Source organism: Macaca fascicularis, chromosome 9, assembly GCF_037993035.2.
Source record: "Macaca fascicularis isolate 582-1 chromosome 9, T2T-MFA8v1.1".
Lineage (NCBI taxonomy): Eukaryota > Metazoa > Chordata > Mammalia > Primates > Cercopithecidae > Macaca > Macaca fascicularis.
Window position 1 is genome coordinate 50,575,995 of NC_088383.1, and position 25,553 is coordinate 50,601,547.

Here is a 25,553-nt window from a genome sequence, read left to right on the forward strand (position 1 = left end):
CAGAAATGAACAACCGGTACCAGCCACTGCAAAAACATGCCAGATTGTAAAGACCATCAATGCTAGGAAGAAACTGCTTTAAATAATGAGCAAAATAACCAGCTAACATCGTAATGACAGGATCAAATTCAAACATAACAATATTTACCTTAAATGTAAATGGGCTACATGCACCAATTAAAAGACACAGACTGGCAAATTGGATAAAGACTCAAGACCCATCAGTGTGCTGTATTCAGGAGACCCATCTCATGTGCAGAGACACACATAAGCTCAAAATAAAGGAATAGAGGAAGATCTACCAAGCATATGGAAAACAAAAAAAAAGCAGAGGTTGCTCTCCTACTCTCTAATAAAACAGACATTAAACCAACAAAGATCAAAAGAGACAAAGAAGGCCATTATATAATGGTAAAGGGATCAATTCAACAAGAAGAGCTAACTATCCTAAATATATATGCACCCAATACAGGAGCACCCAGATTCATATGGCAAGTCCTTAGAGACCTACAAAGAGACTTAGACTCCCAGGCAATACTAATGGGAGACTTTAACACCCCACTGTCAAAATTGTACAGATCAATGAGACAGAAGGTTTACAAGGATATCCAGGACTTGAACTCAGCTCTGCACCAAGTGGAGCTAATCTACAGAACTCTCTATCCCAGATCAACAGAAGATACATTCTTCTCAGCATCACATCACACTTATTCCAAAATTGACCATATAGTTGGAAGTAAAGCACTCCTCAGCAAATGTAACAGCACAGAAATCACAACAAACTATCTTTCAGATCATAGTGCAATCAAATTAGAACTCAGGATTAAGAAACTCACTCAAAACCACACTGCTACATGGAAACTGAACAACCTGCTCCTGAATGACTACTGGGTAAACAACCAAATGAAGGCAGAAATAAAAATGTTCTTTGAAACCAATGACAACAAAGATACAACATACCAGAATCTCTGGGACACATTTAAAGCAGTGTGTAGAGGGAAATTTATAGCACTAAATGCCCACAAGAGAAAGCAGGAAAGATCCAAAATTGACACCCTAACATCACAATTAAAAGAACTAGAGAAGCAAGAGCAAACACATTCAAAAGCTAGCAGAAGGCAAAAAATAATTAAGATCAGAGCAGATCTGAGGAGACAGAGACACAAAAAAAACCTTCAAAAAATCAATGATTCCAGGAGCTGATTTTTTGAAAAGAACAGCAAAACAGACCACTAGCAAGACTAATAAAGGAAAAAAGAGAGAAGATGCAATAAAAAATGATAAAGGGGATATCACCACTGATCCCACAGAAATACAGACTACCATCAGAAAATACTATAAATACTTCTCACAAATAAACTAAAAAATCTAGAATAAATGAGTAAATTCCTGTACAAATACACCCTCCCAAGACTAAACGAGGAAGAAGTTGAATCCCTGAATAGACCAATAACAGGCTCTGAAATTGAGGCAATAATTAATAGCCTATCAACCAAAAACGTCCAGGACCAGACAGATTCACAGTTGAATTCTACCAGAGGTACAAGGAGGAGCTGGTTACATTCCTTCTGAAACTATTCCAATCAATAGAAAAAGAGGGAATCCTCCCTAACTCATTTTATGAGGCCAGCATCATCCTGATACCAAAGCCTGGCAGAGACACAACAAAAAAAGAGAATTTTAGACCAATATCCCTGATGAACATCGATGCAAAAATCCTCAATAAAATACTGGCAAATCATATCCAACAGCACATTAAAAACCTTATCCACCATGATCAAGTTGGCCTCATCCCTGGGATGCAAGGCTGGTTCAATGTACACAAATCAATAAATGCAATCCAGCATATAAACAGAATGAAAGACAAAAACCACATGATTATCTCAAAAGATGCAGAAAAGACCTTTGACAAAATTCAACAGCGCTTCATGTTAAAAACTCTCAATGAACTACGTATTGAGCAGACATATCTCAAAATAATAAGAACTATTTATGACAGACCCACAGCCAATATCATACTGAATGGGCAAAAACTGGAAGCATTCCCTTTGAAAACTGGTACAAGACAGGGATGCCCTCTCTTACCACTCCTATTCAACATAGTGTTGGAAGTTCTGGCCAGGGCAATCAGGCAAGAGAAAGAAATCAAGGGTATTCAATTAGGAAAAGAGGAAATCATATTGTCCCTGTTTGTAGACGATATGATTGTATATTTAGAAAACCCCATCGTCTCAGCGCAAAATCTCCTTAAGTTGATGTAAGCAACCTCAGCAACGTCTCATGATACAAAATCAATGTGCAAAAATCACAAGCATTCCTACACACCAATAACAGACACACAGAGAACCAAATCATGAGTGAATTCCCATTCAAAATTGCTTCAAAGAGAAGAAAATACCTAGGAATCCAACTTACAAGGGATGTGAAGGACCTCTTCAAGAAGAACTACAAACCATTGCTCAACAAAATAAAAGAGGATACAAGCAAATGGAAGAACATTTCATGCTCATGGAGAGGAAGAATCAGTATCATGAAAATGGCCATACTGCCCAAGGTAATTTGTAGATTCAGTGCCATCCCCATCAAGCTACCAATGAGTTTCTTCACAGAATTGGAAAAAAACTACTTTAAATTTCAGATGTAACCAAAAAAGGGCCTGCATTGCCAAGACAATCCTAAGCCAAAAGAACAAAGCTGGAGGCATCACGCTACCTGACTTCAAACTATACTACGAGGCTACAGTAACCAAAACAGCATGATACTAGTATCAAAACAGACATATAGACCAATGGAATGGAACAGAGCCCTCAGAAATAACACCACACATCTACAACCATCTGATCTTTGACAAACCTGACAAAAACAAAAAATGGAGAAATGATTCTCTATTTAATAAATGATACTGTGAAAACTGGCTAGCCATATGTAGAAAGCTGGAACTGGATCCCTTCCTTACACCTTATACAAAAATCAATTTAAGATTGATTAAAGACTTAAACATTAGACCTAAAACCATAAAAACCCTAGAAGAAAACCTAGGCAATACCATTCAGGACATAGGCATGGGCAAGGACTTCATGACTAACACACTAAAAGCAATGGCATCAAAAGCCAAAATTGACAAATGGTATCTAATTAAACTAAAGAGCTTCTGCACAGCAAAAGAAACTACGATCAAAGTGAACAGGCAACCTCCAAAATGGGAGAAAATTTTTGCAATATACTCATCTGACAAAGGGCCAATATCCAGAATCTATAAAGAAGTCAACTTTACAAGAAAAAGCAAACAACCCCATCAAAAAGTGGGTGAAGGATATGAACAGACACTTCTCAAAAGAAGACATTTATGCAGCCAACAGACACATGAAAAAATGCTTATCATCACTGGTCATCAGAGAAATGCAAATCAAAACCACAATGAGATACCATCTCACACCAGTTAGAATGGTGATCATTAAAAAGTCAGGAAACAACAGGTGCTGGAGAGGATGTGGAGAAATAGGAACACTTTTACACTGTTGGTGGGACTGTAACCTAGTTGAGCCATTGTGGAAGACAGTGTGGCAATTCCTCAAGAATCTAGAACTAGAAATACCATTTGATCCAGCAGTCCCATTACTGGTTATATACCTAGAGGATTATAAATCATGCTACTATAAAGACACATGCACACATATGTTTATTGTGGCACTATTTACAATAGCAAAGACTTGAAACCAACCCAAATGCCCATCAATGATAAACTGGATTAAGAAAATGTGGCATATACATACCATGGAATACTATGCAGCCATAAAAAAGATTAGTTCATGTCCTTTATAGGAACACGGATGAAGCTGGAAACCATCATTCTGAGCAAACTATTGCAAGGACGGAAAACCAAACACTGCGTGTTCTCACTTATAGGTGGGAATTGAACAGTGAGAACACTTGGACACAGGGTGGGGAACATTACACACTGGAACCTGTCATCGAGTAGGGGAGAGGAGAGGGATAGCATTAAGAAAAATACCTAATGTAAATGACGAGTTAATGGGTGCAGCACACCAAAATGGCACATGTCTACATATGTAACAAACCTGCATATTGTGTACATATACCCTAGAACTTGAAGTGTAATAACAATAAAAAATATCCACCCTTTCTTACTCATTTGTGGAAGACATTAGGGATGGAATTACCTGACTATGCAAAGCCATGTTTTATCTATTATTGGTGAATATATTATTGGCATATATGGGCAGCCACATATGTGTATATTTTTTCAGTATGGTCCAGAAGTTTTCACACTTTAATAAGTGAGCTACAGAACTTGTTAACAATGCACATTCTGATTCAACAGACTTGAGATTGTGCAGTTTTAATAAATTTTCAGGTGATGCTGATGCTGGTGGTTCTTGGACCATGCACTGAGTAGCAAGGGTATAGAGTTTTCATTGAAATAATTTGGAAGAAGAGCAATTGGATGGAATGTCAAGACATAACAGAGTCAAGGGAAAGCCTTATTTTGATTTTATTTCTAAGTATGTTTTTAGCCAGAAGAGGAGAAGACAGAGGTTAAAAAACAACAAAAGAATTTATAGATGCATGATACTACTTCTGAAAGGGACAGAAAGTGGTAGGAAAATTTATTTTAAAAAGTGCTGAAGGGAAAGAATCAAGACCACAGATCTGGAGATTATTTTTGCTAAAGAATAGCAATTGTGAGGCATGAAGGGGCGTGAGGGGAAGAAGCTAACTAGGTAATTTTGAAGTTTCTAAGAAGGAAACTTGAGTGAACTCGCTTCAGATGCATTTGGAATATTTTCACTCCAAAAGATTATATTGGGTATGCTCTGGAGAGTATTGGAAGAAGGAGGGATTACTAGATTTGGGTCTACCACAGTGACTCATTACTCTTCTCTATTGCTTTCAGGATTCATAGAGATATGTTTTGTTGATATTAGTTATTTAAGTGAGAAAAATTTGAATATGAACTCATTGGCTTTGTTAGTAAAATTGCTGTTCTATAAAAATCTGTTAGAAGGCCAGGCCCGATGGCTCATGCCTGTAGTCCCAGCACTTTGGGAGGCTGAGGCGAGTGGGTGGATCACTTGGGGTCAGCAGTTCGAGACCAGCCTGGCCAACATGGTGAAACCCTGTCTCTCCTAAAAATATTAAAAAATATATATATATTAGCTTGGCATGGTTGCACACGCCTGTAATCTCAGCTACTCAAGAGGCTGAGGCAGGAGAGTTGCTTGAACCCAGGGGTTGAAGGTTGCAGTGAGCCAAGATCACGCCACTACACTCCAGCAGGGTTGACAGAATGAGCTCCATTTCAAAAAAAATTAAAATAAAAAAATAAAAATTTGTTAGAGACTAATATGATAAATCAAATCAGACTAATATTAGAAACAAACAAAAAATACTAAATTTATTACTTGAATACTAAAACTAATTTTTAAATATTATACTGATTTCAAAATAAAAATGTTTATACCTAATTAATGTTTAACAGTCAAGTTTTTGAATGAATATTTCAATAGTGAAATTTTTTTATACATTATTTTCTTTATGAATTGTATATGCTCACTGACATGAGATCAAGAAACATTCAAATGGATAAATGAGAGGATGCAAAAAAAAATGTAGACATAAAACTACACCACATGTGTATAGAAAACAATGAATATTTTTATTTACTATTATTCCCTAATATACATCCTTGCTCATGAATTCATTACACTTTCATTGATGAGACATCAATTTTACATTCAACTAAACTATCATTGTAACTGTGTACCTTCTCAATTATAGGATAAATTAAAGAATATGATGAATGTTTGTAATTTAGTAAGTGATTCTCAGTGTATCTTGTACTTCAGAAACTCTCATAGTTTTTAACCAGTATATGTTAGCTATGTGTGAGATTCACAGATGCCATATGATAAATGGGCTCTAGATGATGAAATGGTTTGTAAAATTTTTCTTGTGTGTTTTTTTTTCTTTTTTCACTCAAAAATTTTAAACTCAATGTTTTTGTTTTTAAAGGAAAATAGTTACATATTTACTTTTTGTCACCTGGGACTCTGCACGCTTTTGATATAGTTTGAACCTAGACTTTTTTTTTAACTTTAAGAGACTAGACATAAATTTCATTGATATAAAAGTATACATATCTTTGAAGAATCTTACTGATGAATAATTTATCCTGGAAAACAAACTATCATAAAGTTTGCTGAATCAATCAAAGAAAGTAATAGTAAAATATTAATTCCTGAAAGAAAATGAGGGTTGATATTTAATTAAACTTATCTGGGTAAATGGCAACTATCAGACATAGTGTGTTTTTGTGGGGAGAGGAAGACAGGAGACTGCTTTTTTGAAGAAAAAAAGTCATATAAGCTTTCTATGAGTCTTAGGTCAGGGTTTTGATAAGGAAGCCGAGCCATTCATGACCACTCAGGACAGAACTGTTGCCGCGTTTTCTCTTTCCTCTGGGATCCTCTTTGTCATTCACTAAGAGCTTTTCCTGAGACCCTTGTCTTGGCTGGTGCTTGTGCTCCTCATTAAGGTATCCAAACAGCAGGCCAGTTTTGTCAGTTCAGTCCAGCTTGTCAGTGTAGTTTTGCTAAGCTTCGTCCTTCTTTCTGGAGCTGAGTAGAGAATTCTGGGCACTAGGCATTACACAGGCTTGCCGATAACCTGAGGCAACAGAGAGTTCCTACCAGTAAAACAAAGACAAAGCATGTTCTTACCCACTTCTGCCACAGTACATCAAGGGCTTTCTCACATGCCCAGTATGCTGCCATGAGAACTAGCATTTGGGAAAACCACCATACTAAGTTTACATATATCCAAAAGAATCATACAGAGGCTGACTCCCCTGACAGCACTCAGAAACAAATTGTATTCCTCAGCATACATTAAAGCCACACCCTCAAGGGTGATAACATGTCTCAAGCAAGTGAAAGTAAACTTAAATAGAAGAAATGACTCTCTTTTTCAGATTAGAAAGATGAGCCAAAAGTTCTGAAAATTGGAAAAACACAGGATATCAACACACATCTTTGCTCCTCAACCTTTTGTTAACCATCACTGATCTTTTTACTCTATCCATAATTTTGTTTTATGGATAATGTCATTTTTGGAAATATGCATTTAAGTCTTTTCATAGCTTGATAGTTCATCTACTTTTAGTCCTTAGTAATATTCCATTGTATGACTATAGCACAGTTTATTCACTCATCTTTCTAAGATTATCATTGTTGCTTCACAAATTGGTTGAATTTTGCATGCATGTTCATAAGGCATTTCTCTTGTTTATAATAATATCATCTGGTTTTGATTTAGAGTAATGCTAGCATTATACAATGAGTTGAAATGTACTCTGTATTAGGCTATTTGTCCATTGCTATAGAGAAATACCTGAGATTGGGTAATTTATGAGAAAATAGGTTTCACTGGCTCACAGTTCTACAGGTTGTACAAGAAGCATAACATGGGGCTCTGCTTCTGGGGAGGACTGTGGAAGCTTACAGTTATGGCAGAAGCTGAAGCAGGAATTTGCACATCACATGGCCAGAGTAGGAGAAAGAGAGAGAGGTGGGAGGTGCCATGCACATTTAAATGACCAATTTTCATGAGAATCACTATTATGAGGACAACACCAAGGGCATGGTGCTAAGTTATTTGTGAGAAATCTTTCCTCATGATGCATTCACCTCTCACCAAACTTTACTTCCAACATTGGGGATTACATTTCAATGGGAGATTTTGGAGGGGACACACATCCAAACTATATCGTACTTTCTTTTATTTTAGGGGTAGAGTTTGTTTAGAATTATATCTCATTTTTTCTCTAGAATATTTGGTAGAAACCACCAGTGTAGTATTCTTGGCCTGGACTTTTCATTGTAAGAAAATTTTTAAGTATGACTTAATACTCTTTTATAGATTTAGGGCAATGCAGGTTATCTATTTTTTCTTGAGATATTGTATTTTTTTTTTTTTGACTACTGACTAGATTTTATTTTTCTATTGTTGACACCATTTTTATTTTGGAAAAAAGAATTGGATTTCTTACATAAAGGTTTCCTCTGAATGTTTGCCAGAATCAGTATACTGTTATTCCTAGTTAAAATTTTTTTCTTTTTTCTATTATTATTGTTATACTTTATGTTCTAGGTTACATGTGCAGAACGTGCAGGTTTGTTATATAGGTATACATGTGCCATGGTGATTTTCTGTACCCATCAACCTATCGTCTACATTACGTACTTCTCCTAATGCTACCCCTCCCCTAGCCCCTTACCCCACAACAGGCCCTGGTGTGTGATGTTCCCCTCCCCGTGTCCATATGTTCTCATTGTTCAACTCTCACTTATGAGTGATAACATGCAGTGTTTGGTTATCTGTTCTTGTGCTAGTTTGCTGAGAATGATGGTTTCCAGCTTCATCCATGTCTCTGCAAAGGACATGGACTCATCCTGTTTTATGGCCGCATAGTATTCCATGGTGTATATGGGCCACATTTTCTTTATCCAGTCTATCATTGATGGATATTTGGGTAGGTTTCAAGTCTTTGCTATTGTGAATAGTGCCGCAATAAACATACGTGTGCATGTGTCTTTATAGTAGCATGATTTATAATCGTTTGGGTATATACCCAGTAATGGGATGACTGGGTCAAATGGTATTTCTGGTTCTAGATCCTTGAGGAATCACCACACTGTCTTCTACAATGGTTGAAATAATTTACACTCCTACCAACAGTGTAAAAGTGTTCCTATTTCTCCACATCCTCTCCAGCATCTGTTGTTTCCTGACTTTTTTTTTTTTTTTTTTTGAGACAGAGTCTCACTCTGTCACCCAGGCTGGAGTGCAGTGGCCAGATCTCAGCTCACTGCAAGCTCTGCCTCCCGGGTTTACGCCAGTCTCCTGCCTCAGCCTCCTGAGTAGCTGGGACTACAGGCACCCGCCACCTTGCCCGGCTAGTTTTTTGTATTTTTTAGTAGAAATGGGGTTTCACCGTGTTAGCCAAGATGGTCTCGATCTCCTGACCTCATGATCCGCCTGTCTCGGCCTCCCAAAGTGTTGGGATTACAGGCTCGTTTCCTGACTTTCTAATGATTGCAATTTTAACTGCCATGAGATTATATCTCATTGTGGTTTCGATTTGCGTTTCTCTAATGATCAATGATGATGAATTTTTCTTTCCTATGTTTGTTGGCTGCATAAATGTCGTCTTTGAAGAAGTGTCTGTTAATATCCTTCACCCACTTTTTGATGGAGCTGTTTGTTTTTTTCTTGTAAATGTGTTTAAGTTATTATAGGTTCTGGATATTAGCCCTTTGTCAGATGAATAGATTGCAGAAATTTTCTACTATCCTAAAGGTTGCCTGTTCATTTTGATGCTAGTTTCTTTTGCTGTGCCAAAGCTCTTTAGTTTATTTAGGTCCCATTTGTCAATTTTAGCTTTTGTTGCCATTGCTTTTGATGTTTAGTCATGAAATCCTTGCCCATGCCTATGTCCTGAATGGTATTGCCTAGGTTTTCTTTTAGGCTTTTTATGGTTTTAGGTTTTATGCTTAAGTCTTTAATCCATCTGGAGTTAATTTTTGTATAAGGTGTAAAGAAGGGGTCAGCTTTCAGTTTTCTGCATGTGGCCAGCCAGTTTTCCCAACACCATTTATTAAATAGGGAATTCTTTTCCCATTGCTTTTTTTTTTTTCAGTTTCGTCAAAAATCAGATGGTAATTTTCACATTTCAATGAATTTGTCAATTTTGTCTGAGTTGTCATGTTTATTCACATACATTTTTTAATATTACCTTGTATTTTTAAGTATCTGTAGAATCTGAAATAATGTCACATTAACTCATTTCCAGAGTTAGTAACTGTAGCTTTTTCTTTTCAAGAGCTAGTTTGGCTAGATAGACTTTTGCTTTTATTGATCCTCTCAAAGTGTTTGGTGTTGTTCAATTTTTCTATCATTTTTGTGTTTTATTAGTTCCATCTCTGATGTTTTAGTTCTCTTTGCCTATTATTTAAAAAATCTATAGTTGGGAGCTTATCAAGAACATAGATTGAATTCTCACAATTTTGGAAGCCGCACAGTTCCAGATCAAGGTATCATCAGATTTTATGTCTGAAGAGGTACCACTTCCTGATTCATTGATGCATTCTTTTGCCCTGTGTCCTCACATGGCAGAAAGGATAAAGAGGCTCTCTGGGGTTATTTCTATCAGAGCATTAATCCATTTATGAAGGGTGGCCCTCATGACCTAATTACATCCCAAAACTCCTGCCTCCTAATAACATCACCTCTGTGATTTGATTTTAGCATATGAAATTTGCAAGGACAAAAACATTCAAGCCAATGCAGATATTTATCATTTCCTCTACTTCCGTTGAGTTTACTTTTTTCTTATTTTTTTCTTTAGTTTCTTAAGGTAAAAGTCAAAGTTATTTATTTGAGAGTCTTCTAATGTAGACATTCAGTGCTGAAAATTTTTATTTAAGTGCTGTTGTAGATGCATTTTACAATATCTAACGTGTTGTGTTTTCGTTTGAAGTTAGTTCAAAATACTTTCTAATTTTTCTTTTTATTATTTTTGGAACCAACCCAGGGTTGTTTGGATGTTATGTTACTTAATTTCCAATAGTTGAGTTGTTCCAGGTACATTTTTATTATTGATTTTTAATTTCATTGTTTTTGGGTCAGGTAACATGTTTTGTGTGACCTAAATCCTTCTCAATCCTTTCATTAAGATATGATCTAGAATATAGTCTTTAAGTACTTCTGAAGAATGGTGTAAAGTCTACCACATTCTTGCCGACTTTCTGCCTCCTTATTCTACTACTTGAGTAAGGGGTTTAGAAATTTTAGACTATACTTGGGCATTTGTCCATTTCTTTTGCAGTTCTATCTATTTTTGTATCATGTATTTTGAAGGATTTACATTATTTTCTACAAAAATATTTAGGACTGTTATGTTTTCTTGATTAAGTGAACCCTTTGTCACTATAAAATGACCTTGTTTATTGCTGGTAATATTTCTGCTATGAAATGTACTTTGGTATTAATACAACCACTCTTCCTCAGTCTTCTTTTGTCACGTGTTAGTGTGGTGTGTCTTGTTTCATCTTTAACCAATTTTTGTCTTTATATTTAAAGTTTATTTCTTATAGGTGTTATACAGGTAGATCTTACTTTCATATCCATTCTGACAATCTGCCTTTGAGCAGAGGTTTTTCGATCAGTTTAATTTATAATGTAATTATTGATATGATAAAAATTGTCTGTCACCATGCTGTTTGATTTCTATTAGTCCCAGATCTTCTTTGCTTTGTTTTATTCTTTTTCTGCTTCCTTCAGACTAGTTTAGTAATTTTTATGATTTAGTTTTATATGTATATATATAGGTATAATGTTTTTTAGTTATTGATCTAGTTTTATATTTCTTTATGATTTAGTCATATCTTTTTGTCATATAAGTTTATTTGGTTATTAGATATAACTCTTTGCTTTGCTGTCTTAGTGGTTGTTTTAGGATATATAGTGTATGGATTTTCCTCATCACAACCCACCTTCAAGTAATATTACATCATAACATAGATGGTATAAGAAATTACAATCTTATATTTTCATTTCTTCACTTCCAGACAGATACCAGCCTGGATCTGTGGGATTGTAGCTTTCATTAAGTTTAGAATATATTTAGCCAATTTTTCCTCAAACTTTTTTTCTGTCTCGCCTCCTACTTCTTTAGGGACTTATATATTATGTGTTGGGAGTTTGCTGATAGTTCTCTAGTGTCTCAAATTTATGAAACTTTTCTTTCTTGGTGGCAAATCAATCTATGCTCATATCTACTCAGCATAGCTTTCATCTCCAGCATTGTAACTTGTATCTTTACAAGTGTAATTTAGTTTTTTAAAGTATCTTCTATTGCTCTACTTATCTTCTTGATTTTTATTGTAGAATAGAGTTGAGTTACGTATAAACAGCTTGATCCTTTTTATTTTTTCTTTTTATGGCATGAGCTAACTCCCCACACCTGAGGCAAGACCTTTCAGACTATTCATTTTCCTGGGAAGTCTGAGTCTTCCCAGGCAAATCTATAAAAATAGGCACTCTTCTTGGTACTATGTAAGCACAGGTGTGATTTTCACTAACTTTATAAGTTCCCCTGACCTGGCTTGGTCTTAGGTAGTTTTCTGGCTCACATGCAATCTTCATTATTTTGCTAAATACTGGGAGGGGATTTCCAGGGGTTTCTTGCTTTCGCTTCTGTATCTCTCTCTCCTCCTCAGTGTTCTGTTTGGTGTTGTCTGTCTCCTTTGGTTTTACCAGACTCTAAGCTTCAGCAATGCAACCAAGAGAGTCTGGTAGGTTCCACTTCAGTTTTTTCTTCCTGTGTCATGTCTTGGAATCTCTGTCAAGGCAGGAAGCTGAAACATTCATGAGGTTTGCTTTCCATTTTCTTTTTCTGTTTTTCAGGGATTATCATCTTCTTTGCCTAATGTCCACTGTCTAAAAAATTGTTTAGTGTATTTTGTGTGTTTTATTTTTAATTATTTTAGCTAAGAAGAAAAATCAACACCTGTTGTTCTCTTGTGGCTAGAGGCAGACTACACTAGAGCTTCAGCACATGCCACACACTGGCTAAAATGCTTTTCTTCCCCACTTGCTCAACTACATCCTTTTCAGGATTTGTTCCTCAGTGTAGCCATACATTCCTCAGGGGATTTTTCCATGGGCCTAGTATAGATCTTATTTTAAGCAATCTGTTTTCTTACAGTATCTATCTGAATTTACAATTGTAACTTTTCTGGGGCTTTGCTTTTTATTTTATATTTTAAGCTAAACAAGAGCAGAGTTTTGTTTTGTTTTGTTTTTTTCTGTTTAATCTGCAGAATGTAGTATAATGCCTTCGCCATGGTAGGCAATCAATATAAATTTGTTCAGTGTGTGAGTTATTGATTGTTAAAATATGCAGCCCTTTATATCCCAAAAGTACTAATACGTTTTATTTCTATCTCTTCCTTGTGACAGATTCAACTAGCCTATCAAAAATCTTGGATGAAGTTCCTTCTTGTAAAAGAGCATGGGAACTTAAAAAAGATCACTGTGAACAACTTACAACAAAACTGAAAAAAATGAAAAATAAATTTTGTGTACTACAAAAGGAACTATCAGAAGCAAAAGAAATAAAATCACAGTTAGAGAACCAAAAAGTTAAATGGGAACAAGAGCTCTGCAGTGTGAGGTATGACATCCTAGTTTTAAATAAATATTTCAATTATTTATACTAAAGGTATGTAGGATACTTTTTGTAAAAGCTGCCTTACCTTCTGAGGTTTAACTGGAGAGAAAAATCTCTGTCTTGTAGAGTGTCAAATTCTTTTAAATAATACAAGTTCTTAAATGTGAATACTTCTGCTGATAATTAAACGCATATTTATTAAATCACAACTTTAATGGCTATATAGAAGGTCATTATTTGGAAATCCCATTACTTAACAAATTAATATTTTTGATTTTTAATTTTTTTATATTATAAGTGCTGCAATGCATAACTGCATGTAAATCTTTTTTATCCTTTCTAATTATTGACTTGGAATAAATCCTTCAATATAAAAATATCTGGGGGGGGCATGCCAAAGATGGCCAAATAGGAACAGTTCCAGCCTCCAGCTCCCAGTGTGAGTGACATAGAAGACAGGTGATTTCTGCATTTTCAACTGAGGTACCAGGTTCATCTCACTGGGTCGTGTCGGACACTTGACTCTGGATTGTGGGTGCAGCATGACCATCCAGAGCTGAAGCAGGGCAATGCATCACCTCACCTGGGAAGCACAAGGGGAAAGGGAATTTCTTTTCCTAGCCAAGGAAATCGAGACACACAACACCTGGAAAATTGGGTAACTCCCACCCTAATACTGTGCTTTACCAAGGGTCTTAGCAAAAGGCACACCAGGAGATTATATCCTACACCTGGCCCAGAAGGTCCCACTGCCACGGAGCCTGCCTCATTGCTAGCACAGCAGTCTCAGATCTAACTGCAGGATGGCAGCAGAGCTGTGGGAGGGCGCCCACCATTCTTGAGGCTTAAGTAGGTAAATAAAGCCACCAGGAAGCTGGAATTGGGTGGAGCCCACCACAGCTCAAGGAGGCCGGCCTGCCTCTGTAGACTCCTCCTCTGGAGACAGGGCATAGCTAAACAAAAAGCAGCAGAAACCTCAGCAGAGGTAAACGCCCCCGTCTGACAGCTTTGAAGAGAGCAGTGGATCTCCCAACACCGAGGTTGAGGTCTGAGAACGGGACAGACTGCCAGCTCAAGTGGGTACCTGACCCCTGAGTAGCCTAGGGGGAGATATCCCCCACTAGGTGCAGACCAACACCTCACCCCTCACACGGCAGGGTACACCCCTGAGATGAAGCTTCCAGAGCAAGAATCAGACAGCAACACTCGCTGTTCAGCAATATTCTATATTCTGCTGCCTCCGCTGCTGATACCCAGGCAAACAGGGTCTGGAGTGGACCTCAAACAAACTCCAACAGACCTACAGCTGAGGGTCCTGACTCTTAGAAGGAAAACTAACAAACAGAAAGGATACCCACACCAAAACCCCATCAGTACATCACCAACATCAAAGACCAAAGGCTGATAAAACCACAAAGATGGGGAAAAAGCAGTACAGAAAAGCTGGAAATTCAAAAAATCAGAGTGCATCTCCCCCTCCAAAGGAACACAGCTCATTGCCAGCAACGGAAAAAAGGTGGACGGAGAATGACTTTGATGAGTCAAGAGAAGAAGTCTTCAGTCGATCAAACTTCTCAGAGCTAAAGGAGGAACTACATAACGAGCGCAAAGAAACTAAAAACCTTGAAAAAAGATTTGATAAATGGATAACTAGAATAACAAATGTAGAGAAATCCTTAAGAGAATGATAGAGATGAAAACCATAACACGGGAACTATGTGACAAATGCACAAGTTCAGTAACCGACTCAATCAACTGGAAGAAAGAGTATCAGCGATTGAAGATCAAATGAATGAAATGAAGTGAGAAGAGATGTGTAGATAAAAAAGAGAAAAAGAAATGAACAAAGCCTCCAAGTAATATGAGATTATGTGAAAAGACCTAATCTACGTCTGATTGGTGTGCCTGAAAGTGACGGGGAAAATGGAACCAAGTTGGAAAACACTCTACAGGATATCATCCAGGAGAACTTCCCCAACCTAGTAAGGCAGGCCAACATTCAAATCCAGGAAATATAGAGAACCCCACAAAGATACACCTCGAGAAGAATAACTTTAAGACACATAATTGTCAGATTCACCAAAGTTGAATTGAAGAAAAAAATGTTAAGGGCAGCCAGAGAGAAAGGTCGGGTTACCCACAAATGGAAGCCCATCAGACTAACAGCAGATCTCTCAGCAGAAACTCTCCAAGCCAGAAGAGAGTGGGGGCCAATATTCAACATTCTTAAAGAAAAGAATTTTCAACCCAGAATTTCATATCCAGCCAAACTAAGTTTCATAAATGAAGGAGAAATAAAATCCTTTACAGATAGGCAGATGCTTAGAGATTTTGTCACCACCAGGCCTGCCTTACAAGAGACCCTGAAGGAAGCACTAAACATGGAAAGGAACAACAGGTACCAGTCATTGCAAAACATGTCAAAATGTAAAGTCCATCAATGCTAGGATGAAACTGCATCAACTAGCGAGCAAAATAAGCAGCTAATATCATAATGACAGGATCAAGTTCACACAAAACAATATTAACCTTAAATGTAAATGGACTAAATGATCCAATTAAAAGGCACGGACTGGCAAACTGGATAAAAAGTCAAGACCCATCAGTTTGCTGTATTCAGGAGACCCATCTCACATGCAGAGACACACATAGGCTCAAAATAAAGGGATGGAGGAAGATCTACCAAGCAATTGGAAAAGAAAAAAAAAGCAGGGGTTGCAATGCTAGTCTCTAATAAAACAGACTTTAAAGCATCAAAGATCGAAAGAGACAAAGAAGGCCATTACATAATGGTAAAGGGATCAATTCATCAGGAAGAGCTAACTATCTTAAATATATATGCACCCAATACAGGAGAACCCAGATTCATCAAGCAAGTCCTTAGAGACTTATAAAGAGACCTAGACTCCCAAACAAAAATAATGGGAGGATTTAACACCCCACTGTGAACGTTAGATGGATCAATTAAAGAGAAAGTAAACAAGGATATCTAGGAATTGAACTCAATTCTGCACCAAACGGACCTAATAGACATCTATAGAACTCTCCACCCCAAATCAGCAGAATGTATATTCTACTCAGCACAACATTGCACTTATTCCAAAATTGGCCACATAGTTGGAAGTAAAGCATTCCTCAGCAAATGGACAAGAACAGAAATTAAAACAAACTGTCTCTCAGATCACAGTGCAATCAAACGACAACTCACGACTAAGAAACTCAATCAAAACCGCTCAACTACATGGAAACTGGACAACCTGCTCCTGAACGACTACTGGGTACATAACTAAATGAAGGCAGAAATAAAGATGTTCTTTGAAACCAATGACAACAAAGATACAACATACCAGAATCTCTGGGACACATTTAAAGCAGTGTGTAGAGGGAAATTTATAGCACTAAATGCCCACAAGAGAAAGCTGGAAAGATCTAAAATTGACACTCTAACATCACAATTAAAAGAACTAGAGAAGCAAGAGCAAACACATTCAAAAGCTAGCAGAAGGCAAGAAATAACTAAGATCAGAGCAGAACTGAAGGAGATAGAGACACAAAAAACCCTCCAAAAAATCAATGAATCCAGGAGTTGGCTTTTTGAAAAGATCAACAAAATTGATAGACCACTAGCAAGACTAATAAAGAAGAAAAGAGAGAAGAATCAAATAGACATAATAAAAAATGAAAAAGGAGATATCAACACCAACCCCATGGAAATAGAAACTACTATCAGAGAATACTATAAACACCTCTACACAAATAAACTAGGAAACCTAGAAGAAATGGATAATTTCCTGGACACTTACACTCTCCCAAGACTAAACCTGGAAGAAGTTGAATCCCTGAATAGACCAATAGCAGGCTTTGAAATTGAGGCAATAATTAATAGCTTACCAACCAAAAAAAGTCCAGGACCAGAAGAATTCACAGCCAAATTCAACCAGAGGTACAACGAGGAGTTGGTACCATTCCTTCTGAAACTATTCCAATCAATAGAAAAAGAGGGAATCCTCCCTAACTCTTTTAATGAGGCCAACATCATCCTGATGCCAAAGCCTTACAGAGATACAACAGAAAAAGAGAATTTTAGACCAATATCCCTGATGAACATTGATGCAAAAATTCTCAATAAAATACTGGCAAACCGAATTCAGCAGCACACCAAAAAGCTTATCCACCATGATCAAGTGGGCTTCATCCCTGGGATTCAAGGCTGGTTCAACACACGCAAATCAATAAATATAATCCAGCATATAAATAGAACCAAAGACAAAAACCACATGATTATCTCAATAGATGCAGAAAAGGCCTTTGATAAAATTCAACAGCCCTTCATGATAAAAACTCTCAATAAAATTGGCATTGATGGAACATATCTCAAAATAATAAGAGCTGTTTATGACAAACCCACAGCCAATATCATAGTGAATGGGCAAAAACAGGAAGCATTCCCTTTGAAAACTGGCACAAGACAGGGATGCCCTCTCTCACCACTCCTAGTCAACATAGTGTTGGAAGTTCTGGTTAGGGCAATCAGGCAAGAGAAAGAAATAAAGGGTATTCAGTTAGGAAAAGAAGAAGTCAAACTGTCCCTGTTTGCAGATGACATGATTGTATATTTGGAAAACCCCATTGTCTCAGCCAAAAATCTCCTTAAGCTGATAAGCAACTTCAGCAAAGTCTCAGGATACAAAATCAATATGCAAAAATCACAAGCATTCTTATACACCAGTAACAGACAAACAGAGAGCCAAATCATGAATGAACTCCCATTCACAATAGCTTCAAAGAAAATAAAATACCTAGGAATCCAACTTAAAAGGGATATAAAGGACCTCTTCAAGGAGAACTACAAACCACTGCTCAGTGAAATAAAAGAGGATGCAAACAAATGGAAGATCATACCATGCTCATGGATAGGAAGAATCAATATCATGAAAATGGCCATACTGCCCAAGGTAATTCATAGATTCAATGTTATCCCCATTAAGCTACCAATGACTTTTTCACAGAATTGGAAAAAACTGCTTTAAAGTTCATATGGAACCACAAAAGACCCCGCATTGCCAAGACAGTCCTAAGCCAAAAGAACAAAGCTGGTGGCATCACGCCATCTAACTTCAAACTATACTACAAGGCTCCAATAACCAAAACAGCATGGTACTGATACCAAAACAGAGACATAGACCAATGGAACAGAACAGAGCACTCAGAAATAATACCACTCATCTACAGTCATCTGATCTTTGACAGACCTGACAAAAACAAGAAACGGGGAAAGGATTCCCTCTTTAATAAATGGTACTGGGAAAATTGGCTACCCATAGGTAGAAAGCTGAAACTGGATCCTTTTCTTACACCTTATACGATCATTAAAATGTCAGGAAACAACGGGTGCTGGAGAGGATGTGGAGAAATAGGAACACTTTTACACTCTTGGTGTGACTGTAAACTAGTTCAACCATTGTGGAAAACAGTTTGGCAATTCCTCAAAGATCTAGAACTAGAAATACCATTTGACCCAGCCATCCCATTATTGGGGATATACCCAAAGGATTATAAATCATGCTGCTATAAAGGCACATGCACTTGTATATTTATTGCGGCACTATTCACAATAGCAAAGACTTGGAATGAAGCCAAATGTCCATTAGTGATAGACTGGATTAAGAAAATGTGGCACATATACACCATGGAATACTATGTAGCCATAAAAAAGGATGAGTTCGTGTCCTTTGTAGGGACATGGATGCAGCTGGAAGCCATCATTCTCAGCAAACTATCACAAGAACAGAAAGCCAAGTACCGCATGTTCTCACTCATAAGTGGGAAGTGAACAATGAGATCACTTGGACACAGGAAGGGGAACATCACACACCAGGTCCTATTGTGGGGAGGGGGTAGGGGGGAGGGATAGCATTTGGAGATATACCTAATGTAAATGACGAGTTAATGGGTGCATCACACAAACATGGCACATGTGTACATATGTAACAAACCTGCATGTTGTGCACATGTACCCTAGAACTTAAAGTATAAAAAAAAAATTGGTTAAATTATAGTAAGTTTTTAAAAAGTTCTTTGTTCATTACTTCTTAATTGTTCTCAAGAAAATTTATATTCATTTACAGTTCAACAAAGAGATTATGAAATTGCCATTCTTCTCTCCCCAAGAATCAATTTCCTTTACTTATACTCTTTTAATCTTAATGTACATGGAATATAAAGAAAATATAGAGTAATTTATGATTAGTTTATTCAACATCTCTTGCTCTCCTACATAAATAAAATTAATTAAGAGTTCTATGTTAAAAATACATATTATTTTTATTCTTTAATTAAATATTATATTCTTTTTTGTTCTAAAAGAGATTTAAAATTTGTTGAAAATATATAATAATCAACAAGACATGTTTAAAGTATTACTCAAAAAGGAAACAAAAGGAATAACAGATATTACACTGTTTAACCTAGTCTGAGATTTTAGTATTAAAATTATTTTTAGTGATACTGACCATATAAGTAGGAATATTTATGTCTAATAAATCTGTAAACTTTTTTTATAAAAATTAATGTCACTGTAATCAGTTAGCTCTAAATGATCTGTCTTCATTGAGGAGGAATTTTCACTGTGTGATATTTTTAAAAAATAATTTTCAACTCATAAATGTACCAAATAGCTTCCAATATTCTTTTCCATAACAGTCATCAAAGCTACTAAAAACAGAAACTTTCTAACTAGAACATGTTTTTTCTCACTATTTTTCAAGTATGTATGTCATTTGGAAGATGTTGGAGTAATAAATACCTGAGAACTAGAAAGAAAACAATTCAGGAATATAGAAATTTTATTGGAATAATAAACCAGTATAGGAAGAAGTAGATCTCAAAGTGAATTCTATTTTCTAACAAAATGAATGTTAAGATAAGTATGTTTCATGGCAGATTGGCTTTAAATCAAGAAGAAGAGAAGAAATGTCGACATATTAAATGAAAAAATTAGGGAAGAATTAAGAAGACTCAAAGAGCAACATAGGAACGAGTTAGAAGTGAAACAACTTTCACAGGCTCTCAGAATACAAGATATGGAATTGAAGAGTGTAACAAGTAATTTGAATCAGGTGAATCAATTTCTGGCAAAAAATTTATATTTCTAACTTTATTTCATCAGTATTACTTTTAATATCCCTTTGATTTAGTATGTATTATTCAGGTCCTGAAGGAAAATATTGTCTTAAAATTAACTATGACATTTGTAGCTACAGTTATTTATTAGAAATTATGGCATCCAAATAGTATCTTATTTCAGTACAAAGAGCTTTTGAAAATAATGATAATCCCTACCATATACTTAGTGATAATTTATTGGTAAGAATTTTGTTCCTAGCAACATAGTTTAGTGTATTTTTCCAAGTTAACATTTAATACTGACTCAAACATTATCAAGAGGCAAAAGTTATTGTCATAGTAAATAAGCTCATAATATTCTAAGTAGGGCTCTCTAGATTGTATCTTCTTTACCACTTTTGTTTTGAAATAGAATACTTCTTTTGTATTTACATATTTGCCCAGTAAAATTAACTGAGATTTGGTGAAGAAGTCCTGGATGCAGACTCAGAAGGCTTGGAGAAAATCCTACAACTTGTTTATATTTTTAATCTTTTCCTTGCTGAATTGTGAAAACTAAAAGTGCTTGTTACAATGTCTCAACTTATCAAATATTCATAAATATAATTCTTAAAATTAACTATGTTTCTTAAAAAATAAAATATCTAGAGAATATTCTCAGGAAAAAGGAACTGAAAAAGCTTCCAGAAATTGTATCTGTCTAAATATATGCATCACTAAGGCTCTTAGTATGGGATCTTGTATAAGTTAGACATCAGAGTGTAAACCCAATTTTCATATGTAGTCAAACTGATTAATCTTATATTTTATACTTTTGAGCTTGTTGTAATTCAGGGAAAGTTTTTTTTTTCCCCAATTCTGAGGCTCTTAAAAATTCTCTAGTCATTTCTTTTTTACTGTCATGAATTCATTGTCTCCAAATAAATGTTTGAACTTTGGGGAATTCATGCTGTATAGTATTTGAGGTTTTGATTCAATGGTTCCTCAACCAATACCTATTTATAAAAGCCCTTTCATTATATGAAGATACAAGTTATTCTTTAATTTCAGAGGAACTATGATATGCCATTTTATTGAGTGCTAGCTAAAAGTTTATTTTATTTTATTTAGGTTTCTCACCCTCATGAAAATGACAATGATCTCTTTCATGAAAATTGCATGTTGAAAAAGGAGATTGCAATGCTAAAACTGGAAATAGACACACTAAAACATCAACACCAGGAGAAGGAAAATAAATACTTTGAGGACATTAAGATTTTACAAGAAAAGAATGCTGACCTTCAAATGACCCTAAAACTGAAAGAGAAAACGTTAACAAAAAGGGCATCTCAGTATAGTGGGCAGCTTAAAGTTCTGATGGCAGAGAACACAATGCTGACTTCTAAATTGAAGGAAAAACAAGACAAAGAAATACTGGAGACAGAAATTGAATCATACCATCCTAGACTGGCTTCTGCTTTGCAAGACCATGATCAAAGTGCGACATCAAGAAAAAAACAAGAACTTGCTTTCCACAGTGCAGGAGATACTCATTTGCAAGGAAAAATGAATGTTGATGTGCGTAATACAATATATAACAATGAGATGCTCCATCAACCACTTTGTGAAGCTCAAAGGAAATCCAAAAGCCTAAAATTTAATCTCAATTATGCAGGAGATGCTCTAAGAGAAAATACATTGGTTTCAGAACATGCACAAAGAGACTGTCGTGAAACACAGTGTCAAATGAAGAAAGCTGAACACATGTATCAAAACAAACAAGATAATGTGGACAAACACACTGAACAGCAGCAGTCTCTGGAGCAGACATTATTTCAACTACAAAGCAAAAATATGTGGCTTCGACAGCAATTAGTTCATGCACTTAAGAAAGCTAACAAAAGCAAGATAACAATTAATATTCATTTTCTTGAGAAGAAAATGCAACATCATCTCCTAAAAGAGAAAAATGAGGAGGATTTAATTACGGTAACGATTTAAAAGAATGTACAGATCAATGTGAAAAAGAGAAAGCAGAAACAGAAGTAAGTATCAAAAAATGTAAATACTTTTCAACCTTCCTGAAAGAAAATGGCCTTGGCTAAATGCTGAATCTAGTTGCATATATATATGTATAAATAGATGATAAATGTACTTACTATATCAGCTTAGAAACATGCCTCATTTCCACCAAATGAAAGTGAAAGCTGAGAGACGTTTTACTTTGAGTAAAGACATTGTGTCACTGATGAACTTTTATGAGTTTAAGTTAAAGATTTTTAATAGATTAACATTAATGACATTGGTTTATACTGCTGAAATAAAGTTTTTAATGTCTCTTTGTGGCCACATTTTATGACCACAATGAAGCAGATAAATGGGAATGCCCATCAGCAATTAGTATTTTGAAATTAAGATTCAATTCAGCAATTTACTTTGACAGTTAATTCTAAATTTTCCAGAGGAATTGAAGTGTATTTGAAATATATTTTGAAGTGTACATTTCTGCATCTTGTAATAATACTTTTGAGTACCTTTCTATATATTTTAGTTGGTAGAATTTTATTTTCATTTATGTCAATTTGACTTAATCTGAACATATTTGAATCTCAAATTATGTATTGTTATAACCTCTCAATTTTTTAAAGGCATCTGCGTTTTGTTAAATAATATCTTAGGACAAATGTAGTGAATTTTAGCAATATCAAATTTGATTTAATCACCCCGCTGGTATTTATAATTTATTTTGAATATTGTTACAAATAATTTGCTCATAATTTCTATTTCAAGGCTCAGAGATGTGAATAGAACTTTGTCCCAGAGAAAGATCATTGTGGCTATCTGTGATTTATTAGCTTTGCCTTGGATCCCCATTTTTCAACTCATGAGAGGTGGCAGGGTTCATGTATAGTACAAAAGAAGTGAGTAGAGGAGAGAAACATAGCAGCTGAGGTCAGAAGGGATGTGGAGACCGGTTACCTAGGGCCTCTAAAGCCTTTGAAATAAAAATACTTTTACTCTGAGATAAAAATCTATTGGAAACACTTCAGCAGTTTCAGCAGTTGATTGAATATGTGAGGAACTTTGATGTTGATTTGTGCTTCTAATACAGAAGAAGGAAAGAATTCCACTGCGTAGAATTTACCAACGCTAGTCCCGCCTTTTTTTTTTTTTTTTTTTTTTTTTCTTTTTGGACTTCAGTAAGTTGTGAAGCATTACAGATTCATTAAGGGACAAATTACTAGTGGGATGAATCTCTTGAGTAGTACGACAGTACCAATTTGGCAGGAAGATAATACCTTCTTATGTCCTTAAGTAAATTCACTAACAAGCAGCAATGTGTACAAATGAAGAAAATAAGGTGAATCAATATATTTGGGGATGTTTTTGAAAGTAAATATTGTTAATTTGATAAGATGATTTACAAAATCAATAACAAATATGTCTTGTCAGGTCTTTGTGAGACAAAAAAAAATTGACTGATCTCAATAAACTGTGTGTGTGTCTGAGGCTTCACTAGAGGTTACATCACATTCTTACTCTCTGAGACGTCAATAGAGGCTACATCACGTTATCACATTAATCTCAAAGATGAGATACAGAATTTAATGAAGAAATGATTTCAAATCAAAAATCAAGTATGTATTAAATGTAATATGCCAACAATGAATCTATAGCTGGTTAAATAATATAAATTGTTTTATGATACTAATTTCCATGGGAAGACTTCTTTTATATATTCATTATAATTAGTTTTATTACAATTTTATTATCCTTATAATGTGCTTATTTTTAAAACTGTGGCTGTCATTCTGCAATGTTTTTCTTACAATTACATATTTTTTCTCATAATATTTACCCTTAAGAAGTTTAAGAATTATACATCATTTATCCCACCAGTTGAGAGACTATTCTTCAAATAAACAGTATTTTTCAGTGATTTATGTTGCCATGGTGAGGCAAGCCATATTTAATCAGAGAAGAATGTTTAATGGAATATTCCAGAAAATTATCTTATTTCTTAGCTCTACTTTTGTGAATGGATGCCAATGACATGATACTATTTTCCAAAATGCAAATGTTTAGGTTAATATACACAGTATTTGAATAGCTAGGCAATTCTTTTGTTTTTTCTTTTTAATTATATTGTATAAACATATATTTAGATCATGTATAGTATGTATATTCAAAATAGAAAATGAAATTATCTTGATACTGCCATTGGATGTTTAAAAAGGAACTTTATTGGGATAAAATTCACATATCATACAGTTCACACATTTAAATTATACAACTCAATGTCTCTTAATATATTCACAAAGTTGTATAACCATCACCACAATAATTTTCAGAACATTTTCATCACCCTAAAGAGAAACTTCACATCTTAGTCATCACCACAACCCACCTCCATGTTTCTTCACCTTCCCCAGTCCTAAGCAACCATGATCTAATGTTTTTCATGAAGCTTTCTCTGACTGTTCTGACTCTCATTGACCTTGTGCTTCAGGATGTGTTTTCTAGCTGTTGCAGAACAATTTAACCTTCAATTGTACATTGCTTTATTTTTTCATGAGACATAATCATGTTTTATTATGAATTTGCCTAAGCAGGGAACAATATATGACATACATGCTACCTGTTACAGTATAAATTGAAAATTTTCTATCTTACCAGTCGTTAAAACACAATTAAATATATTGTACTGATTATTTTTTCAGACATTGACATAATAAAGTTTTATCTGAAATATATTTTAATCAATACAAAACAGAAATCACTCTAATAGAGAATTGTTCTAATCAATACTCATGTTTTTTCTGACTATTGAGAAAAATTATGTCTGCATTTAAAAAGTTTCAGATTTTTGAAGCTTCAGATTTTAGAATAAGGATTTTCAACCCACAGTACAGGGTCTTCTCAGTTTACAGTGGCGTTACATCTTGATAAACCCATTATAAGTTGAGAATATTGAGAACAAGAAACATAGACAACACATAAACTTTATCTAAAGAAAAATGGTTAATAGAAAAAAAAATCAAAAAGCTATAAAACAATACTTACAGAGAATGAGCATAGTTACCTCATCTGGAAGTTAGGTTAGAATCAGAAATGTTATGGGGACCAAATGAGAGCTTTCAAAAAATTGTCTTAGGTAGATATCAATGAACAAACCTGGAATATTGTGAACTATTGA

At 35.3% G+C, this 25,553-nt stretch overlaps 1 protein-coding gene across 1 annotated transcript in view; it reads left to right on the plus strand.

Annotated features, from left to right (window-relative positions):
* LOC102132468 (ankyrin repeat domain-containing protein 30B-like) overlaps positions 1-23,914 on the plus strand; it is a 115,042-nt gene extending 91,128 nt beyond the window's left edge. Inside the window, 7 exon segments of the mRNA XM_065520015.1 lie at positions 13,042-13,255; positions 14,992-15,019; positions 20,218-20,370; positions 21,488-22,331; positions 22,334-22,417; positions 23,821-23,855; positions 23,858-23,914. Coding sequence (XP_065376087.1) covers positions 13,042-13,255; positions 14,992-15,019; positions 20,218-20,370; positions 21,488-22,331; positions 22,334-22,417; positions 23,821-23,855; positions 23,858-23,914 — 1,415 coding nt within the window.
* The last annotated feature ends 1,639 nt before the right edge of the window (positions 23,915-25,553 follow it).